Below are 23,072 nucleotides of genomic sequence, written 5' to 3' on the forward strand. Positions count from 1 at the left end.
GATTTAGGTTCAGAGAAATGCTTCCTAGAAAAGAAAACACTCTGTTAACAGGTAGACTATCACTGTTGTGACATGTCCATTCGGGGTCTTCAAGGCATCTGAGCACGCTTGCGCGCGCCTGCGTAGGTATATTCTCTCTCACACCCATGTGGGTGCACTCTGTGTGGCTTCGGTCCACGTTCGCAGAATCAGACAGCCCTAAACACCATCAGTATTGTGAAAAAAACGATGTGGGGGCTTTACTAATGGTTTAAGAGCGAGGACTGGTTCAAACTGAAGTGAAACAATTAAAAACCTTACAATGAAGCATAAATTTTATTAAACCAATTTTAGCCAACTGTCAACATTCCACAGAGCTGCATTTTAAGTATCACGCTTCACTCTTAATTTGCTTCTGCATGTTTCCATTCTCCCCCCTTTTAGCTTCTTTTAAGTTTAGATTCAAATTCATAAATAGGTTTCCAACCCACATAAAACACAACTTTTGATAAATTAAATAACTGAACTTTTTTGCTTACTTTGAGCATGAGACCTTGATAAGACTGCATGACATACCACTATCAGAAAAATCTAATACCTTAAGTTCTGTCTTTTGATATTTTTTAAGTCCTACTCTTCTGCTCTACCAGTATGCACATGAAACAGTTGGATCCACCACCCAGAATTAACTATCACAGCCATCTAGGCCTCTCCCTCACTCCTTCAATGGAGATTTAAGGATTCAGACTCCACACGGGCAGCAGAATTTAAAAAGTAATAGGAAACAGAAACAAATCTCTTGCATACTAATTTTCCACCTCTCCTCAGTATTCTCTGTCCTGCACCTGTAAGAAACCAAGACAAAGCATTCTCACCTGTCTATCAACCACACACAGTATTTTTCAAAAGATTTATGTGGGCTGCAATGATCTCTATACGTGATCGTCAGAGAACTTAACTGGCTTACTAACTGGTGGAAAGTTCTTGATTCAAACTCAAATCTGAGGAGCTAAGAACTCTGATAAGTTTTGAAAACAACTTTTCCCATATGCAGTACATTTCAAAGAAAGTTTAAACCTTTCTAATGAACTGATGGAACTGGATGAACTACACAAATATTTCAGTTTTCCCGTCATGCTCACAGAACTGTACGTAGTCGTACTCCAGTTGATACAGAAATGAGATTACTTTTAAAAAAAATCTTTCTATAATGTTAAAGGCCTAAAAACTTTTAAAAATTTTGATTTACTTATTTATTCCTTTGTTCCTCCCCAGCAGGTCTTTTCCATCTGGGTTGGTAAGAGCACTTTGGGAGACAATCACATAGGACAGAAATTGTTGCTGGATTTCATCAGGAGAAGCCTGTGGAAGACCAGGAGGATTTGCTCCAGGGGAGGGCCCACACCAGCCTGCATTCCAAATATCAAAAAGTTGCATTAATGGAAGACTTGCCTCCACCAAAATTCTATGTCTTATGATCGGTCAGTGAATGTTCTCACCCTCCCAAACAGCGGGGCACAGGGCTACCACCCAATTGCCTTCACTTCCCACGCTATTCCCGCTGCAAGTCCTTCATGACTCGCAGGAGGGGATAAACTCCAGCTTTCCCATCCAAATCAAATTTTTGTATCAAAATCTAAACTAATTATACTTAAGGGGGAAAAAATTGATGCACCAGGATGCAAAATAGTATTTCCAGAAAAGTTCAGACCTGTAATACAGGCATAAGATTCGCATTTTCCTCACAAAAAAAACCACGTTGTTTACAGTAAAAAGAAAGCTGCCTGCTTTGTACCCTTAGTATTTTCAAGTAACAGGAACAGAAGGGATCCTCTCCCTCAGGTTTAGCTGAAAGAAGCTAATGAACACACTACACTTACTTTCCATTTAGGAAGGAAGCCACGTGTGGTAATCTGTTATGATGCCACTGCTGTACTTGCCTAAAAAAATATGGGTGAAGGCGGCCAAAAATAGGGAATTTGTGAAGTCAGATGGTTCTGCAAATGGACTGGCATGCGCGGTTACCGTACACAAAAGCAGTGAAGATGGATTTTATCTGGGAGATAAAGATGGGGAGAAGGTATCAACTTGTGCCACTTTACACAGAGAGTGGGTTTAAACTTCTGTGGCACTTTTCTCCTTTTCTTTTTGGCAAGAGCGCTGATCTCTGCTGCGGCAGGTATTCCCGGCAGTTATGGCGCCACCTGTTTTGAAACCAATAGAGGAACTGAACTCTCCGCACTGTTGAAGAAGACCAGTGCTTTTCAGAAAGGACAAAGCTTACAGCAACAGGAAACAAGTCAGAGGACAAATAAATATTACTACTATAGCCTTCTACATAGCTGGAAACCACTAACCCTTCAGATGAGAAATAGATGCTGTGCTACCAGGTTGCCATGATAAATCTTAGAAAGACACAAGACAGTTTTATGGCCTTATAAGTGTTCTTCGCTGAAAGGGAAACTTGAAAGTAATAAAGCATTTTCTTACAACTGAAGCCTGACCGCATTTGCTGCCAATTCAACAGTAAACTGGCTTCAAGTCTGTGGAGTCAGATGGTTTCAGCTTCACCACGACAGGGAAACCAGCTCTGCAGCCTGGCACAACCGCTCTCTGGACATCTGCCACGATTGTGCACTGAGTTAAGCTCCAGACAGACTGTAAGGGCTGAACTTTAAACCATTTGTATTCTTAATGTACACAAATAAATTTATAGCTGCATAAAAAAATGTCATGCTTCAGGGATTAACCTCTAATAAGCTCTCTTGCTATGTTAACAAAGACATTTAAAATCTGCCTCTCCAAGTTACACAGGACTCAGGTTAATGAAGGCAATTCAAAAAGAAATTTTAGGGCCTCATTATATCTAATAAGGGATTACTGACACCAGCAATTTTTAAGACCATTTGTGGACACTTTGATGCTGCCCTGTGGCTTGGGACTCCCTCATTTTACCTCAAGATTCCCAGATGAAGGTGAATTTGGCAAGTTGAGCAGAACGTTACAGAATTGAGTGGCACATAGGACTTGAGAGTGGAAATAACTTTCAGAATGTCATGACATACAGCTTTCATTGCAGGCATTCCATCATCTAACAATTTAGTGTTATCCCTGTTTAACAGATGCAAAGAGTAAGGTCAAGCAGGTAAAGCAATCTGCCTTAGGACTGTAGTTATTCTCACGAAGCAGAGTTTACCAAGGAAGAACACCCACAGCCGAGCAGTACTTACGTGATGCTGAAGCAGCTACAGATTTGACCAGAAGTTTCCCACCTCTTAAGTCATGCAAAGGCAAGACAAGAAATACATGGCGGAACAGGGATGAGTCAATGGGAAGTTTTAAGATCTGACCAGTTTTAAACACACTGACAACTTGAGTGGCTTACCTATACATTTGAGACAAGTACCACAGCTTTTGATAACAAGAGATTACTAGCATTCCCACTCAGAAAAAGTGGAGAGTATCAGCCTGTCTTAACCTCTGTTAGAGAATTGATACAGAAACTGCCTCTTCTGAACATCATGACTTCAGAAAAGCTTGATTTGAAGTATCTGACTAACAAGACAATAGAGGATCCACATGGGAAAGACCCCTTAAATCAGGGTCGGCCTGTACCATCAAAACTGAAGCAGCTACAGAAATTAATGTATTGCTAGGAAGAAACTAAAGCTGGCAAAACAATTTGGGTGACATTCCACATCAGAAAAAAAACATCATGAGCTTGCCTTTTTTCTTAGTTGCTACTGTAGAACTGTTTCCAAAATTACTCCAATTTTTAAATAAACAATACAAAAGGCCTTATGGGGATGTTCATGACTGTAAATATTTCCTGAGAAACTGTCAAATACTCAGACTATCAAAGTTTTGTAGGTTTATTTCCAAACAAAAGGCATATTCCTAAATTTAACTACTTATCTCAGAACCTCCAAGGACAGAAGGAAAAAAAAAAGGAACAAAATGGAAATTTTCAGGTTTAGAAGAAAGATCATTAGGATAAGGTGACCTGCAACAGAAAGCTGGACATGCTTACCCAACAAGGGCAATTCTAATCTTATATTTCAGTATGACTATTAATGCTTCTATCTTTTGTTTAGACAAAACAGTAAAAATACTTAAAAGTGAAAAATACCAGGGGAAAAATTCAGTTACATTTTTAAAGCTTCAAGGACATGAAGTTTAGTTTGACTTCTGACCATAAACTATAAGGTTTCCACAGTTTGCATTTTATCTGAAAAAGTTCAACAAATCCCTAGTAGAAACCATTCCACAGGACAGATGTAAAAGCGAAAAATAAAACCAAAAAAGAAGAAAAACCGAGCCACCCAACTACTAAAGCAATCCGTTCATGCATCTGATAATGTTCTACAACTGTTGATGTGACTTCACAAACTGTGGTCTGTACTTTGGGCTTCATGTAGTCTACACAAATACACGTCAAGGCTGTAATCCATTAAAAATTGTGTACACCTAATTGAGAAGCATAGACATTACATAGTCTATCCAGAAGATGCTATAAAATACAATTAGAATGAGTAGTTCATGTTCACTGGTGTCAGAGACATAATAAATACCAATAGCACATCAAGAACACTTTGTCAAGAACAACTCAGAGAAGTATGAGTGAAAAACAGCTTTTTTGTCATATTCAGGAACTATTTTTAAAATGGTGTGTTCTGATGAAATGCAAAGAGACCACAAAGAAACTAAATGCTTGCGTTTATACGTACAATCTAAATACATTGGTAAGCAAGTGGGTAGTTTCTTTAAAAGAAAAACAGCTGTCACTCATATTCTAGTGACAGCTGTCACACTAGAATGACTGTGTATCACAATTACAGTTATAGTAACTCTTCATGATTTAAACAGTTTCAAACTCGGAAGTCCATAATTTATAAGCAGTTAAAAGTAGACACAAGGTAGAGATAGACAAGGGAAGTTTAACTTTATGTAAACATCCCCATAGGCAACTGAACAGAAAACCTACAGTAAAAGGATCTGTTTGGAACAAATAAGTAGGAAATTTCTTACATAAATAAGCTGAGAAAATTCTGTAGGCCTACCTAAATGTCATTGCAGTAATCAACACTTTTAGGGCTTAAATGCATGTGTACGCAGAATGTGTTCAATAAATCAAATTAAAACATTACAAGACTTAACTATCACATTTGTCTCATTTGGTATTATCAGTGTTCCACTTTCATTAGGCTTTTATTTACATGTGAAAATAGTAATAGTGAAAATTAGTTCTTACATAGTTCTCCCAAGCATAAAATTATGAGTAGCTTTGAGACTTTTTTTTCCTTTGAGGAAGAAAAGATACTTTTTAAACAGGAAGAACAGATTTGATGACTTCGTTTTTAAACATCACTACAAAGTCGCTCTTAACAATGTCTTCATTATTAATCTCAGCACTACTAGTTGATTGCAAAATACATCACTTTCTGATATCTGCACCAGCAGGAACTCTTGACCTAATTAATTTTTCATAAACCTCACACACCTCAAGACGTTATTTACCACAACATCCAGGTCTCAAGATGCTGCATAAGAAATACACACTTGGAGAGAACCCTTTACAATCATGCTGTCAAGTCCCACATAATTAATTTTACTCCCAACTTTTCTTTCGTTGCCAGTAACACTGTGGCCTTAATGCAGCTGGAAACATGGTTCCATTGCTTTGTGTAGAAATTCCTATCATCTCCAAAAAGTAATGCTGACTATGGTCCTACCTGAACAGGAAGCTCACGCACACTATTTCAAGGGAACTCCTCACATGCTTGAAGCTGTGAACATGGTCAAGTACTTTGCTGAACAGGGCATGTCTCTGATTTTTCATCACAGCTGACGTTGAAAAGTGAGAAATTACCATCTTCACTAATTACTTACTGATTACCAAACAGGATAACTACCAGGAAAATGATCACAACACTAACACAATCTTTTACCTTGAACGTAAACATCCTTTTGGACAGTTACAGAAAAATTGAAAGAGGTTAAAAAAAAAAAAAAATCCAAAACAGGAAACTGGGATAATCCGGTAATAATTGCTGTAATACCACAAAGTGCTAGGACATAGTCACATATTTTTATTTTTCTTAAACACAAAACTGGAAAATACTGCTTCTGGTCTTTGACTTGGCCTGAGAACTCATCTACTGCAAGCCCTTGGAAGCCATATACAAAGACTTCATCACATACAGTATGGACATAAGACAGCAGAAAAGCTTACACTAACCACCAATGATGGCACACACAGCAGTTCTATCACATAAGGACAGTTACCATCTGGAAAAAAGAGAAACAATAAGGCTGAAATAACACTTCCCCCCCCATGCAGTATTACTAATTAAGTAGTCATCCAGCTTACAACCTAACTCTCTGTGAGGCTGGTTTCATTAAACATCCAGACTGAGACATAGTTTGATTCTTCCGCCCACTGGCAGAAGGTTGTTATCCAGGCAGAGCTGGATGTGATTAACTGGCACAAGGCACATGCCTGGATGCTCCTTGAATTACATGCAGGTTATTCACCAGTCTCCACCTTTTGACAATGTTTTAAAATTAGATTTTTAAAAAAACAAAACAAACCAAAAAACCAAACCCACTTGTTATGCCACAGCACTTTTATGAATGAAAAAGGAACATTATTTCTCCTAAATTTTAGCACGGCCATTCTAAAATTTGAAACAGTTTCCACAGAGTTCAGTCAGCTCTTACTATTTTTAGATATGCCCCACACCGGATGGTTTTTTTTCCCTTCCTCATGTTGCAGGATACCACATTTCTTTTCAAATCCTCCCAACCAATGCATTTACAACTCAGCCATTGTACAGATATTTATACAACGCATACAGGAAAACTTGCATCTAATCAAGGCAGGAGGATTTGGCTAATGACACCTCTTCCTAAATCCTGAGTTGCCAAGAACGAAACCCCATTTATGACAGCTTTAAATCAGTGACAATTTGGCTTTCATCATCTTCACCTGAGCCAAGACTTCACCTTGACATTCCCAACGCTGATCCTCCACTTTTGCTTCCCTGCAATGTCTCCCTAATGAAGTCTCCAATACTTTTCACAAGGCTGACTGTTTTTCAGGTCATTTCCTTACTTTCCTATAGGTCCATGGCCAAATCCTCTTAAAGCAAACAATGTTTTAAGCAATAGTGTTCACTTCTTACTTTCTGAAATTTTGCCAAACTGTTTATGATAAAGTAGAAATTTCCTTCTAACTTGAAGCAGAAGTGTTAGCATTTTCTAGCAACGTCAGTTTGTTATCCAAGACCTAACTTCTTATCCTTTATAGGGAGATGTGAAAGTTCTACAAATTTTAACTTGCTTGCTGGGTATTCCCAGCTTTCTCTTCAATGGAGAGAAGAATCCAGTCCTGAAACCCGAGTCAAACAGTGCTATAGTGCTATGAGCACTGAAATTTCTTCTTGCAAGTTCTGAAGTGTTTCTCCTTCACTAAAATACAGCTTCACCAGCTCTTTAATGCTTATTTAGCAGCTGGAAACGGCTGCAGATGTTAACTTTTGCTCTCATCTGCTCTCAATCAATTCTTAAAATGAACGGTTGCATATATGGCTGGAGCTACACCAACTGCCATTCTTTCCAGGGACTAATGGACTTCTGTGCATCACAGTGCTGACTTCTGACAACATGGAAAAAAGGTATTAGATTTTTCCAAGTTACTCCTGCTTTTGCAGTACACTAAACAGGTATTTACTGATTCTTCTTTCCTAAAATTGCCTTTGGGAAAATCAGAAAAGAATTTAACAGTTCTTTTTTCACAAGCAGAATCTACTGCAGTGAGAATGACAAAATTAAAATTAGCCTAATGACTTGATGTATCCACTACTACAGTGAAAATGTGGACGGCCAGAAAAACACCACACTTAACATTTATTATCACCTTTAAAATAGTGTGATATTTAGGTAGCTTGTGTTAGGAGTGAGAACAAAGAAGAAACCAGAACTGTACTTGATAGACTCCCAGCCTGATTCTCGCTGAGACTGAGGTTCCTTTAAAGCCTCTCAATATTGACACGGCTATGTGAAGAGAAGTTAGTACACCTAAAAATAAGACTACTAATCTTTCTAATTTCTTCTGCATAAACTACTATGATTTTTTACCTTTATTTGAACCCTAAGCACTGTTTTACTTAGTTATTAACCATTTTACATGGTTAGAAACTGATTTCTACCATTACAAATAAAGCATCGTGACAGCAGTTGTCACTCCTAGCATTTCTCCCTCTCACCTGACAATCAGACATGGTGGTCATTCAGAGAGAAAAGGCAGGGAACAACCCAGCCTCTGCCAACTCACTCTTACCAGAGAAACTCCCCAGCAGCCACACCGTGACAGCTGGATGCATCAGGTATCTTCTTACTTCCACTATCTGAACGGTCTGACAGTGGAGTTTCCTTATCTTTTTGCTTTGCTTTAGCTTTGTTAATTTCCTGAACCATAACAAAACAGTTGAGGAAAGATCGCTGTTTCTCATGTTGATCATCCTTAATTACTGGTTTCTTTGGTGATGGATTGTTCTTCCCAAGTGCCATCATATCACCAAGAACCGAGCATCTCGATGAACGTTACAAGTGTTTGGGGGATGCTCTACCAGGGAGCCTGAACATAACATTGAATAGTCAACCTTGAAATACTAGATAATCACCTGAATATCCGAAAATTTCAGAAGGATGAGATGCAGCCATAGAGCAAATGATGTTGTAATCACCTCCAGTCACGAGCAGAGTGTGCATGTGCTATCCTTAATGGCGTGGGGCTACTATGCTTCTTATCCTCTTCCAGTTCCTCCACAGTACCAAGACAATCTGTGCCTGAGATTCTCAGTATCAAAATATATAAGCAAATACTTCACAAAATTGTCTTCTGTTCAGTAGACTGGCTCAAACAACATAATTCTACCATTTCAGCAAAGAATTCTCCACTTAATGAGGAAATAAGAAAAGTCATTTATATAGTTATTCTGTGTCCTTGTGCTTTTCTAGAGGATATTGGCTCATAGCTAACATCAAAACAGTTGGTGCCCCTGGCTAGAATATTTCACTATCACCTGCTCACTCCAACAGTGAATAAATCTCAGTTTTCAAGTACTTACAAGCAAGAGTCCAGCACGTGTTTCACATGCTCTATTCACGTACAGATGTTCATATACCCTCCATACACTGAATGTTATCAAATATGTTTGTGTTGTCTCTGCAGCAGTTACTTAAAACTCTTTTCAAAAGTATACTAAAATTATTACATTAAGAGAAAAAAAAAGAGATCTTTCCTCAGAGGGTGTAATTTCTTATGGTAAATCTATTAACTGTTTGGGATTAAAATGCAGCATTTCCACAGGTTTTACCTTTGCTCCTGTAATTTCAACTTCCAAAGAGCAAGGAGGCAATCTTGTATTAAAATAACAACTTTCTACTGCTATGGTATCCTTTACCTGTGACGACTTACACGTTAGTTGGTATCTTTTCAAAAAAGAGTTTTAAAAAACCTTTTAAATTTTCAATGAAAGAAGTGGTTTCTAACCAACACATTTTAACAACAAAAGGATTTTTCTTTTAAGTCAAAAATGTTAAAGGATTTATTCCCACCACCGTGACATTTTGGGAAGAAATCTCATGAAAAATGGAAGCAAACATTATGCTGCAGTCAAAAAGCAGTTATGGTTGGAAGGATTACTTTATTGACTCCTAATTCACCTCACTCTCCTGTGTCTGCCAAATAGGTGGGAGTGGAAGTTTGTCAAAAAGTTCTGTCTCGTGATAAAACCTTCCTCACAACCCACACACTGGGAAAATAATACCCGTAAACCATGAAGAAACAGATCGACAGCTTCAGGCAATGACATACACAGGCAAACCTTTAATTTAATACTCTCTCATGCTCCACTTTCATGTGTCTCGTTTAGAAGGGGTCTTTAAAGAGAAGCAATGTAGCTGCTGTCAGTGATAAAATTGCTGTGCTGGTGCCTTTGGGTTCTTAAACACACCAGCAGATGATGTTTGATCCCTGCTGCCGTCCTTTCGGCAGCCATGAATAGTAAGTGACATGGAAGGAAGAATCAAGAAAACTACAGATCAAGTAAGGACAGGGATATCAGACATACCGGTCCCCTTCTATCCACTGCCTTTCAACCATGCAGTGAACATTTGCTTTACGTTCCTGATCTTTGCATAATTCCCCTGTACTCTTGACTCACAGGCTCTGAGCCACAGCTGGGTGAGCACTGCCACCGATCCATCTACTGCAGCCACCTCCAGGAGAGCTTCCAGCAAAACTGCAGTCCCGACTGGAACAGCAGGGTGTTTGTTCAGCTCCTCAGCACAGCCGCTTTTCTCTGCTGGGTCTCATTTCCTCAACGGCCCTGGTGGCAAAAGGCTGGGTAATTCTATTAATTAACTCGTTTCCTTAAAATGTGTACATCATACACATGCAGAATGCAACGGTGCTGCACATAAAATGAAAGATAATCTCAGGCACTGGGGAAAAGGCGGGGGGGGGGGCGGGGGCGTGTTTTAAGAAGTGATATTACTTAAAGGCAACCACCAGGAGTTTACAAGAATTTCCATTCTTTTAATTAAAGATTTTATGAGTCTTGGAACACATTCCTGTGCCCTATTATACATCAGAGCACTTCCAAAAAAATTCAGAGCCTTATAACATTACCATAAAGAGATAGGAAAACCAAAGAAGTCTTCTTTAGAAGAAAGACCTATGCATACAATGACTGTTACGACTGAAAAACAATTACAGGGACCTATTTTACTTACTAGATTTTATTCCCCCCTTTTCTGTTGTTTGTGAGTACCTTTCAGTACATATATATACTACTTGCCACCTAAATTCATTGATCCAATTATACACTCAGCATATTTGGAACAAATACTAAAATTCTAAGAAATTCAAGATAAGCTTTCTGTGCCCGACGAAAAAGCATTTACGTTACAGTGATGAAAATACATTCATTAGCGTTCAATTTTAAGTGAATTATTACTTCAGAAAGCAAAGATGAAAAAAAATTAAAGCAAGTAAATCAAGAGAACTGATACTGATAATGAAATAAGAAAGTATTTTGTGAACTGTTAGTTTCCAGGTAAAATAGTATTTCCAGGTGTAAAATTCATGGTAAATTCTTTAAAACATACCTCTATCTAATAAGTAATCCAACAAGTTTCTAGGACAGCTTTCCAGAAAATGGTCTATGAACCATGTCTAAGAAACAAATTAGCTCATCCATCACACGTAACCATTTATTTGGTAATGACTTAATGAATTTAGCTTAACTATGGTAGGACCGAGCATGATGCTGTAACTACTGTGGGAATTACTGTAGCCCTCAATCTGTCTTTTAGATGTTTATAGCATGGAACAAGAAGCTCAGCACAGCCTGAACCACAGCCTGAAGTCAAAAGGCTTTGGATCCAGGCCTGTGATCTGCGAGCTATTAAGGAGGTATCCTCATGGGCTTGTGCCAGCACACACCGCTCCGCTGGTATTTCAGTCCTCCTTCCCCACACGGATAGGCAAGGAGAGGCAGCACAGGAAGAACTAAAAGCCCTAGAGAAATCTTGAGAAGAAAATTGGAAGAACATTTATTCCGCCTAATCACCAAGGGTGAAAGAATACATTTTGAGTCATTTTGCTAGAATGTAAGTAACTTTAAACTGAACATCCTACTACACTAAGTTTCCACCAAATTTTTTAAAGCAAAATAGGGTTGTGCTACTAATACTGCAGTTGATACAAACAATAAAGCTAGGAAGAGTGAGGCAAGAATGCCAGAGGTCAAATAAACCTGTTCTGTAGTACTTACAGCAATACAGAGCATATTCTTATAATTTGGCCACGTCTGTGGATATTTACTTGACAGGATTATTTTTCAACTATGGTATGTCTCACTTTCAGATGGTCTACTGATGATGTCAGCAATTACTGCCATATGTAAATTACCATCTGTTTTTTCTAACTCAGAATAGGGTAATTTTAAAGTAAATCCAAATAACTTTCTTTTATGCATGCTAAATAAATAAATGGTTCAATGCCTCCTTAGTTACCAGTCCACAAAGGCTCTCAAACATTCTCATGCTCCAAAAACAGAAGGGTTAAGGGTGATGTTTTATGGGAAAATATAGTCAAGGTGACATACCAGTTTCTCAGGAGAATCAATGGAAGCCCTATTAACCTTGGCTTGCAGATGGGAACACTCAGGTACAGAGATGAGAAATTATTTTTGTCAGTATGTCAGTGGGAGAAATTACGTTTTCTTATACGCTGGCCCCATGAAAGTCAGAGATGGAAATGCTTGTTTTATTGGGTCATACCACGTGCTCCCTGCCTATAATTGAAGAAGGTGTATCCGTAACTGCAGCCTGGTGACTGAGCAGACATAGGTTAACCAGTTCATTTCCTGGCCGTACAGAGTTTCTTTGAGATAGTGCTAGGATGCAAAACCACTAAGGTGATGGAAAGACTGGTTTGTCAAGCATATCTACAAGTTGTTCTTACTGACAACCGTTCTGAGCTTCTGAATGGTATGTTACCTCTCTGGACCAGGAATTTGTAAGCAATAGCTGTGTAACAGCACTCCCCTATCTCACGGGACTATCACAAAGATAAGAAAATCGAAGATAACAAAATCCACATATAGAACAGTAATTAAGGTCATGCCAACAGTGCTGGTACCATAAAGCTGAATGCAATAAATTGAGATCATTAACAGTCACGTAGTGTGAGCATTGCCACATCCATTCTCCACAGTGTCCTTCCACAGGACTGTGCTGAAATGCCATTACCCTACTCATGTGTGACCAGCTAATTAGCGTCTCCCCAGGCCTCTTCACAAGCACATGCCATTTGCCACACGTGCAGCAGCTCTGACCGTGTAACACCAGAACATTCCACTGGGTAAGGTCAGAAATTTTACTCCAAGTCAGAAGACAGAGAGTTCTTCCTCGACAAGAGAAGTCAGTCAAGAAACAGTGTCAAAAGGGCCATGACCAAGTTGTTTGTTGTTTTTTTCCTCTTGCTTAAGCAGTTGGTTTCTGAGATCAGCAAGAGAAAGCTCCATTCCTATTGTCCCACCAGGAAATGAGTCCCAATGCTGGGATCAGCTGTACTCTCTAGCTAACCTCCAAAACCGACTGGGCAGACAGGAGAGAATTCTACACAGGGCTACACACACTCTGAACATGGTTTTTAAAATGCTCTGTGTTAAGGTGGTTCTTCCACAGCCCAGCAGAGCACAGAATTAATTCTGCATGCACATATGCATGCATATACACATGCACACGAAGTTTTATAAGTAAAATCACAACCTCAAGCTTACAATAAGTATCACAGGTCTTTAAGAAGGTAGGAAAGATAATTAGGAATGGAAGAAAATGTTCAGATTTAATAGAAACTCTCTTTAGTCTCCTCTGAAGCAAAACAATCTATTTTTAGGCATTAATGAAATCAGTTTACCTACAAAGATAGCATTAAAAGTATTTGTTGTCATGTAACTTATTAATTGGGGTGTTTTGGGCCAGAAAGGGGACCTTGTCTCTGAGTGTGAAGTATGTATAGTTTGGATTGATGTCTGAACCAAATCTTCTAAAGTTTGTCATTAATTCCTGTGACAGTTTTTCAGTTAAATATGCTTTGGACCTGTAAGTGTTCTTAAGTTTCTTGCAATGGGTTGCTTTTGTGTAGTGGGGCTTGTGGCCCCTGAATCTGTTCAGAACTGAATGGTCTTTAAAAATGTTGACTTATTGTCATATACATGCTAAGTTCACTTAGCGTCTCTGGTTCCTGAGCCTAAGTTACATACTGCAGAGAGGACGGCCACTACGGAAGTAGAAATGCAGTGAACAGGAGCTCACAACAATAGGGTTTTCTCCATCCCTGCGTGTTTATTCCCTGAGTGTAACTCGGGGCACTGTGTTCAACAGCCGTTCCAAGTATCGACGCATAAGCCTCCCATCAGAACCAGCAGATTCTGCAGCATACAGACTCAGACTCCAAGTCCCTCAGGCTCCCTTACACATTTTAGCAATTGGAACGTGATGTTTTCACCCTCTTTATGTCCAAATTCCAAAGGGGAGTATTTCACATCTGTGATTAAATAAATAATTAAATAATTTATAATAAAAAAATCTATCACAACAAGCTTTGAGAACATTGTTTAGTATCTCCTACACTTCATGTTAACTGCTTTATGAAGAAAGCTAAACAATATCTAGTATTCAGATATTCTTAAAGCTAAACAGTATCCATATATTTAAGTAAAAATTTTGCTTCTATAAACAACTTTATTAAATTAACTGTAGCAAAAGATCCTGTTATCTGAACAAATACTATTCAAGAACTGCAAATAAATAGGTTCAATATACAAACCAGTTCATATTCATTTAAACCTGTTGAAAGTTCTGTGTTAAGTCATATATCTTATATTTTTATTATTAGTCATATTATGACCACCTGCCACATTAAAACAGAGATCAAATCAACATTACTTCCCTTTGTCCACACATTTTGTCAGCTAGACGGAATTTTTTTAATGCTAATAGAAAACAATACAAACAAAACTCAAAATTGTGCAAGTTGATTTTGCCTGTTTGCTGAGGAGGCCAGGCTGGTGACTTCAGTACATTTGCACAGCTTCACTGACACCTGTGCTAATTCAAGTAGCACTGATAGTACTGATTCATGGCCAACATGTACAGAAGCTACTACAGCAGGAGAGGAATTCAGCCGAAACAACTAAAATCTCAAGGAAGGTGAAATTCTCTTCTCAAAATACAAATATCTATCAAGTATACTGAGAAAACAATATTTAAAAGGCTACTTGCTCAACAATGAGTGAAGAATAATGATATGCTTAGGAAGACATGAAAATACAGGGATAGGCTATTCCTCAGGAAGACTCTAGTTGCTTAAAGATTTCTCAAAAGTCCAATGTATCTAGTCAAACCAACGATTTTCACACTAGAGATGATTCCAAACCACCAGATTAGAAGAAGCTGGAAGGTGGAAACCTTGATTAGGTGTTGTTTTGAAATGAGGACTTCAGGCCTCATGCATTCTGCATAGCAATATGTATTTTTACCCTGCTTCATCTTTATTTTCTAATTCCTTATCTCACAGGATCCCATCTGGTGCCAACTTAGCCTCAGCTCTTTTCTCAGTCAGAGAAGATATAGGCTGTCGATGAGGACAACTGCTCTTGGATACCCCAGAGAGAAGGAAGCGGAACTCTGACCCTCTATAGCAAGGCTGATCCTGGAAGGAGGTGCCAGCTAGAGCTTCCAGCTATGGAAGAAGAGAGTCAGGCTCATTTCCTAAGAAGCACACCAAAAAAATTTTGGTCTTGGCCACTGCAAACATGTGTAAGTAGCAAAGCTATACAACCTTATTTCCCTCCTGAATGGAAAAGTGATGCAATGCAGTTTCACTGACTGCATGCCAAGTTGTTCCTTAACTTACAACAAATGAAAAGCAGAACATAATTATATACACATTAGAACAAGTGTTAGGGGTTCCTCAAGAATTACAGGGGTAAAAATGTAACAGTTGGATTTTTGTAACTGTTTATTTCTTGAACAAAGTTCTGCAGCATTAAAATACAGAGCAAGCAAGCTGGCAAGAAAAGCAACTTCCCCTTGACTTTATATCTATCACAAACTGACACTTTTATGAGCATAACTTTTAAAAATACATACCTATAAATCAATTAAGATATTCAGAGAAGTAAACAGAACAGTTCAAAGGAGCAAAAAACTACAATACGCAATCCTTTTAAAAATGGCTTCTCACTTCTTTCCCTGTCTTCAATTCACTGTCTGTCCACCATGGGAAAAATCTTAACTAAGTAATTTCCGAGAGAAATAATATTTATGTAGCCAAGGTTCTGCAGCTGGAGCAAGGAACTGCACAAGATTATCGGGTGGTCTCTACAGGACAAAGAATTACTATATTAATAATAGTAGACAGTATATTTTTTAGTATATAATTTTCAAAATTAGCCATATGACCATAATAAAGGAGAAAATTTCTCACTACCTACTAAAACCTACAACCTAAGATTCACTGACAAAGTAACAGGCCATTTTTCATATTCTGTCTGCTGTATTAGCTGAAAAACTCAGAAGAACAGTACAGTTTAAAGTACTTGGCATGTGGATCACAGTACTAAAACATTCCACATTGCACTTTTACTGCAGAAATTCATTTCCAGGTAAGAACACAGCATTGCTTTTATTTTACTTGCTAACGAGGATAATTGGCAGGCAACACTGCTGCTGCTCTAGATTTGTTCTTTATATGGATCTCTGAAGACCACATGTGCACACAGTGGTGACAGAAATATTTTCCATATGAGCCACCACACATTTTAAGGTCCCTCAGTCTGGACAAGGTGAGTCCATCTATCATTTTCTGTGCTCAGTAACAAGCAACCAGGAAGTTAAAAACTTCAGTGACAACTAGAGGGCAATAACACACCTTCTAGCATATCAGCTTCCAGTTGCTCTGATCATCAATCCATTCAAATTCCCTGAGCCTCCGCTGAAAACTTTTCCCTGCCTTAATTAGATCAAAGGCAGCACAAGATTTCATTAAAAGACATTTTCTTGAATCAAAACTGTTACAACTTCTCTTTTTAAAACACCCAAAAGCAAAATACAGTTTATGTCTAGACATACGAGCTAGAGAGAGTGGCAACCACACACTGTTGGGCAAGGTGTTTTTTCGAGTTCACTTCCACTTTCTTTTGCCAGGGAAAGTAATTGCTCTGGACTTTATTAGGCTACTATAAACTTATGTCAGGGCTAACAAAAGACAAAGTCCTAAAGCAAAATCACTCTTTTCAGAAGATTTACTCAAGGAAAGCATGTTATGGAACAAAACTTTCCAAAGATTCCTTTAAAATGCATAACCATACATCACATTTCAGTTAGAGCAAGGGAGAATTAAATGTGTTTTCTGCTAGTAACCTCCTTAGACGGAATATTTCATATCTAATAGTGCTATGCTTGACAAATTATTTCCTAAATGACAAACGAGTAGCTGAAATTTTCTGGTTCTTTCTGCCCTGCCACATACTAAACATTACATATGTGCACAAAAAGAATGTTGTTAAAGTAATTGAGCCTGGAGTTTCTGCATGCTCCATCTTAAAGGTCCCTTCCAACCTAGCCGATTCTATGATCCCCAAAATATAACCTTTGTAAAAACTTTTTGAATCATGCACCTTTTTTGGTAGAAGATGTGAACAGAACACTACCATCTACTGCTGCAAAGAGTATCGTATTTCGCTGTATGTTAGTAAAGAAAAATTCACAAGTTACAGCCGTCTCTCACAGAAAGCACATTGCGTATTGAATTGCAAGAAGTGAGCTTTTAAACTACTCTCCCTTAGTACCTAGAGGATTTTGGAAAGAAAGGAAAAAAAACAAAACCAAAACAAACAAAAACCGGAAAAACTGCCCACACTAAACCAAACCACAACAATAGCTTTTAACACCTGAATGCAATTCCAAAACGTCTAGCAACATAAAAATCATTCACAATTCCTCTTGAGAGCGGGGAAGGCACCTCACGGCCGGGGCGCAGCTCCACGCTGCCGAGGGGAGGGATTCTCCGGGACTCTCCTTACCTGCCGGCCGGGCGCGGCGGGGAGCGCCGTCTGGGAGCAGAGCAGCGTCAGCGCCAGGTACCTGACCACCATGGTTCCCGCCGAGGAGAGCCCTCTGACAGCCAGCAGACCCCCCCGGCCCGCCGGCCCCGGCCCCGCAGAGAACCGGCGCGCCGAGCTCCGCGCCGCGGCTGCTCCCGCCCGGCGGGGCTGCGGCGAGCGGCCGGGGGCTGCGGCGAGTGAAGCGGAGAAGGGCAGGGAGAGGGCTGGCCAGGCTCGGCATCTGCCGGGGTTGCCGCAGGAGCCAAAGGGCGACCTTCCCCGCCGGGGAGGTCCGGCAGCGCCTGGAGAAACGGCGGGAGCAGCCGGCAAGGATGCTGCGGCGGCGAGCCGGTGTGCGGCTGCGGCTGCCGCTTAAAGGCACAGCACCGCCCCTGGCTGGGATCGCCCAGTCGGCTAGGTTGGAAGAGAACTTTCAGATCATCGACCCCAATCATCAGCCCAGCACTGCCAAGTTACTCTAAACCATGTCCCTCAGCACCACATTTACGCGTCTTTTAAATACCTCCAGGGATGGTGATTCCACCACTCCCCTGGGCAGCCTGTTCCAGTGCTTGACAACCCTTTCTCTGAAGAAATCTTTCCTAATATCCATCCTAAACCTCCCCTGGCGCAACTTGAGGCCCTTTCCTCTTGTCCTATCACCTGTTACTTGGGAGAAGTAGTAGTTTACAATCAATAAATCATAAATTAAGATCTAATCAGGAGGCAGCCTACGGTTTTACAGTCAGCCCCGCATCAGCGCGGTCCTGTGACACAAATGATCCTGCCAGGGACTCGGTCAGAATCCGCTGGCTCTCCCTCCTGCCCACAGGGAACCTGAGTCTCCATTTGCTCTCAAGAATGTCACAACTGCTTCCTGAGATGGACCCCCGGCCTTTAGCACAATCCTGGAGCACAATATGGATGTAATCTCTCTTTCATATTATAGCTGAATAAAAGCAATTTTGATGTATTGTCCAACCTATCAAATAACCTGCTTTGACTAAGCAAGCTGAAGAGCAAGCCTTTGAAAAGAAAATCTTTTCTTTTAGAAGTAAGACCTGTTTTCAAGTAAGGAATAAAGCAGTATTGAAAGCCTGGGACAAAGCTGAATGAGTACATCTCACAAGCAGACCACTGAGTGTTTGTCCCACAAGTGAGTAAAATTGCAAACAGAGCTATAAAAGTTGGAGGGCCTCCCTTTGGTTGAGTATGTCTGATTGCAATCTCAACACAATAGGCATTTTCTTATGGTAAACTAATCAACATAAAAATACAGAATATAAAAGAAGGTTTGAACCCCAATGATCTACCACATTGAACAGCAGGAGAGAAGAACTGCTTTATAAGATGCACAGGACACTACAGTCCTGTATTCCCTTTCCTTCCCTTTCTCATTTTAGTTTTTAACGTCTTCCAACTTCACTGTTGCCTATTTAAGTATTTTATCATGGGAATGTGAGACGTTATGTCTTTCGGAAAGTTCCAATGCCTGAACTCAAGAACTCGCACTATATTCTCATGTTTCATGTAAATACATATTTCTTATCCTTATGGTTGCAGGGGAAATCTCAAAAATATGACCCAAGAATAACCTGATCTCATATGTCAGACAGTAAACCACATGAACTCAGAACACAGGTACTTTAAAATATCTCTAGATTTTAGGAGGCAGGAAGTAAAAATTTGGGTGAAATTGAGAAGCACACCATTACTATGGATTAGATTTCTTTCTGTAATTTGGTAAGCTTTGTATACACAGCTGAATATGTCAGACTCCTCACCCTATTTTTAAACTAGCTTTACCAACCACTCTTTTCCTCTGCTATGAGAGGTGAAAGATACAAGTATTTTCCCTCTTTTATTTTATATTCAAAGAAATCATAACAACAGAATACTTTTATGTATTACAGAGCTTTCGGTATTGTGATTAAACACAGTCAAAACTCCTAAACCGGTATAGAAAATTAGCACTCTCACTGCTGATAAAAATCCAAATTCTGCTGTATTTGAATTTGGGTATCTGGTTCTCCAGCGCAGTAAAATCTGACCTGTATTAACCAGATGTCATTGTCACTGCGCCTCTCCCCTCCCAGGCCTTTCCTTTCATAGACAACTGGCCTTGCCCGTGGCGAGCCCTCCCTCTTCCAACCTGCTCACGGTGCTGGGAGGAGATTTCAAAAGCCAGAGTGCGATTTCAGTGGGGAGCCCGGAGTGGTTCTTACAGAGCTGTGAGAATGGCGACTGACAGCCAAACCCGCAGGTTTTGAAAACCTGACGCTATAACCTGAGCGGTACTGTCTGGCAAAAATCGTCCAGAACTCTCTACTCCTGTGCTGATCTCACAAATACAGCACCTCCCTTCAAGACCTCAATGAAAGCAGCATTTTCCCCCTTAAGGCAAGCTGAAGGTTTGCAGACCATGCCGCTGTGCTGACAGCTAAATGTAGCGCTGCCATTACAGGTACTTTGTACACTGGTTGCCTATGGCAAAGTCTCCGGACTGAAAAAGTAAAGCCAAATAAACTTAAGGAAATTTTCCATCAAAACCCTGTCAGGAAGCCAACCTGTCCTTCCATATTTTTTTGAAATATCTAGATGTACCACAAAAGGAAAAAGGATAGTGAGCAAACTGCCAACTAAAGCGGAGTTCAAAACACTTCCAACATGAGCGCGCCAACTATGATACTTAAAACTACAGTTTCAGTGCTTAAAAAAGTTTAAAAAGAATACACCATTTCAGATGCTGCAGTGTGTAACAAAAACTCCAACACTGAAAGTTGCTTCATACAGAATGACTACTGTTTCCATAAAACAAAGCTTTGCCTTTTTCTGCAGTTCTTCACAAAGTGAACTAATTTTTGTGAATAAATAAATAGCACAGGCACAAAATTGCCAGTCGTCTCTTTTTTAGTGGCAGGTAGAAAAGCAAACTTAAAAAACGAGGAGTAACTGTGATTTTAGTCTTCTCTCTGCTGATCATTCCAGAATGCAGTCTATGCTCTGTAAATAATAAAAAACCCTATCAAAGTCTAACTGAATATGATTAGGATGCATTTGTGAGCACAGAAAATGGTACTACATTCCCATTTATTAAGTCATATAACTAATTCTTTCCATATGCATTTAATTTTTCCTCTACAAAAACATACAGGCAGAGCTCCCTGAAACCCAGAAGCCGGTGTTCTGTTCTCCGTATTAAGAGAAAAGATCTGTCCGTACCTGCAACTCCGCTTTCAAGCTCAATCCAGCTGAGCTGGATGGAATTGTGCGTGATCACAACCACAGCCCTTCTTCGCAGCACAAAGGAACTTGGAACTTAACCACTGTGCCAAACCCGCACTGCTGCAACCACCATCAGAACGTCCCTGCAAACCTCACCAGTCACTACACAGGAGGTTACAAAACTATTGGTGCAACAGAAACAAATCACTTCATGACTGAAGAGCTATTTCAGATACAAAGTTCTGCAGCAGCAGATTGAGAAGCCAAAATACCTTGCAATAGTAAAGTTGAAGAAATAAAACGTCTCTCATTTCAGAACAAAAGCATCCTTGTTTTTACTTAGAAACAAACAAACATAGCAAAATAACACTAAATATTTTAGGTATACCATTTAAATACAAAATCCAATTATTAAAAAAAACCCAAAACCAACCAAACAAACCCAAAAACAAACAAACAAAAATACAAAAAAAACCCAGAAAAAGACATCAGAATCTTTTGAGGCAAGTTCCTATCTCTTACTCTCAGAAATTTAAAGACACAAAAATTCACAATGCATCTTTGGATAGCACAGTTCCCATTTAAAAAGTACTGACTTTCATTTGTGTCAATCTCAATGGGTTTGCAAATATGAATCAGTTTTTGAAGTTTGCTTACTAGCTACCCCCTGAGGCAATTGCACCTAAATCTCAAATAAGGACAAGTTTGTTAAATTTATCAAAAGCAAGCCATTTCTCTTCCAGGTCTCTCAGCCTTCCTGTAGTTCCACGTGAAATCATCAACAGTATGCTCACGTCAAATCACTCACAGTTACTTCTTTCTACTAAAGGTATATTTGCTTAGAAAGTTGATCAAATTCCTAATATAAAAGTCATAGTAAGAGAAAGCATGAGCCAAAACAACATTCTAAAGGCTTCCTTTCTACTTCCCATAGCTTTAATGTTTGTAGAGGTTAACTCTCAAACTCTTAAAGCAAGGTAACATGAAGCATAACTACATATTTCAGGCTGAACTACTCTAGAATAAGACAATGAATGATTTCTATGTATTTCAAAGTATTAATATGTACAAGTGAAAATCGTTGGTCTAATTCCCATTTTGTTATCATGGGTACATTGTGGATGCTACTGAATGTGGGAGGGAAGAGAAGGTTGACTGGGATGTCTGCTGGTGCTCTGCTGAAGCATGTAGGAAGATAAAGGCTGAAACAAGTCTGCTGCTACAGCATAACCCATAAGCCCTAACTGTTTCTTAAAACAAGTCTTTAACATGGCATTCTGTCAATTTGCTTTGGCCAGACACCGTCTTTCTGGAATCACTAACAGGAAAAGCAAATTAACTAGACACTGCATATTCCATTATTTAAGAAAAGGTGTTGAGTTTTTATTTCAATGTTCTATGTAAAAATTTAACAGAGGAGAAAAAAGGCTGAATGTACTAGAAATTTAGTACAAATTACATGAGATGCTGATGAATAATAGAAGAAAAATCAAGTGGAAAATCTACTACTTTTTGGTTTTATTTAATTGGTCATCTTCCCCAGTTAGTGATCTACAGGCTACTTACAACAAAAAAGGAAGAAAGGTTTAACAGAGAAAGTCTTATACGCCTGACGAAGTCATGTGTAAAGATGGCTGCCATACGTAAAGCTGTCAGATAGGCATTGCCAATAATTATCTCATTTTATTATTTCCACGAAGCATTACCTTCTGAATTTATTATTCAGATATTTTAAGGTTAGAATAAACTACTGTTGTCCTTTAGCCTGAACTACTGAGAGACACTGGCCATACAACTTTATTCAAAATTTCTTCTATGAGTTTTCTTGATTTAAAAAAAAAAAAAGTTTGTGTTTAATTAAACACTTGAAATAAAGAAAAGGTCTCTTGCCACCCCACGTGTGTCTCTGAGCAGGCAGGGACCTTAGACTGCATAAAGAACGTATTTTCATTGAAGATTAAACAGTGTGCTGAGGAGGATGCATGCAGAAGAACACCGCTCCCTGCCCTGCCTCCTTGGAATCAGCAAATACTGCAGCTGAACCACAAAGGGATTTCTTTACCCTCATGGAGGCTTTTGCACCCACTTCACCAGTTTCTGCATTTCACTGGCCAGACAAAGTGAAGAAAGCGAGCAAGAAAGTCTCTCCAATGCTCTCTCCTTCTAGAGTTAGAGCATTTTTCC

At 39.4% G+C, this 23,072-nt stretch overlaps 1 protein-coding gene across 7 annotated transcripts in view; it reads right to left on the reverse strand.

The window, feature by feature from the left end:
• THSD4 (thrombospondin type 1 domain containing 4) overlaps positions 1–23,072 on the reverse strand; it is a 331,149-nt gene that overhangs the window by 107,941 nt on the left and 200,136 nt on the right. Inside the window, exon 1 of one of the 7 annotated variants that reach the window (XM_054213912.1) lies at positions 17,643–18,066. The exons of the other annotated variants lie outside the window; for them this stretch is intronic. Within the exon in view, the coding sequence (XP_054069887.1) occupies positions 17,643–17,714 (72 nt within the window). The 5' untranslated portion in view covers positions 17,715–18,066. Of the gene's footprint in view, positions 1–17,642; positions 18,067–23,072 lie in introns of those variants that run through there. 7 annotated transcript variants of the gene reach the window in all.

This window comes from Rissa tridactyla, chromosome 9 (assembly GCF_028500815.1).
Source record: "Rissa tridactyla isolate bRisTri1 chromosome 9, bRisTri1.patW.cur.20221130, whole genome shotgun sequence".
In the NCBI taxonomy this organism is placed as follows: Eukaryota; Metazoa; Chordata; class Aves; order Charadriiformes; family Laridae; genus Rissa; species Rissa tridactyla.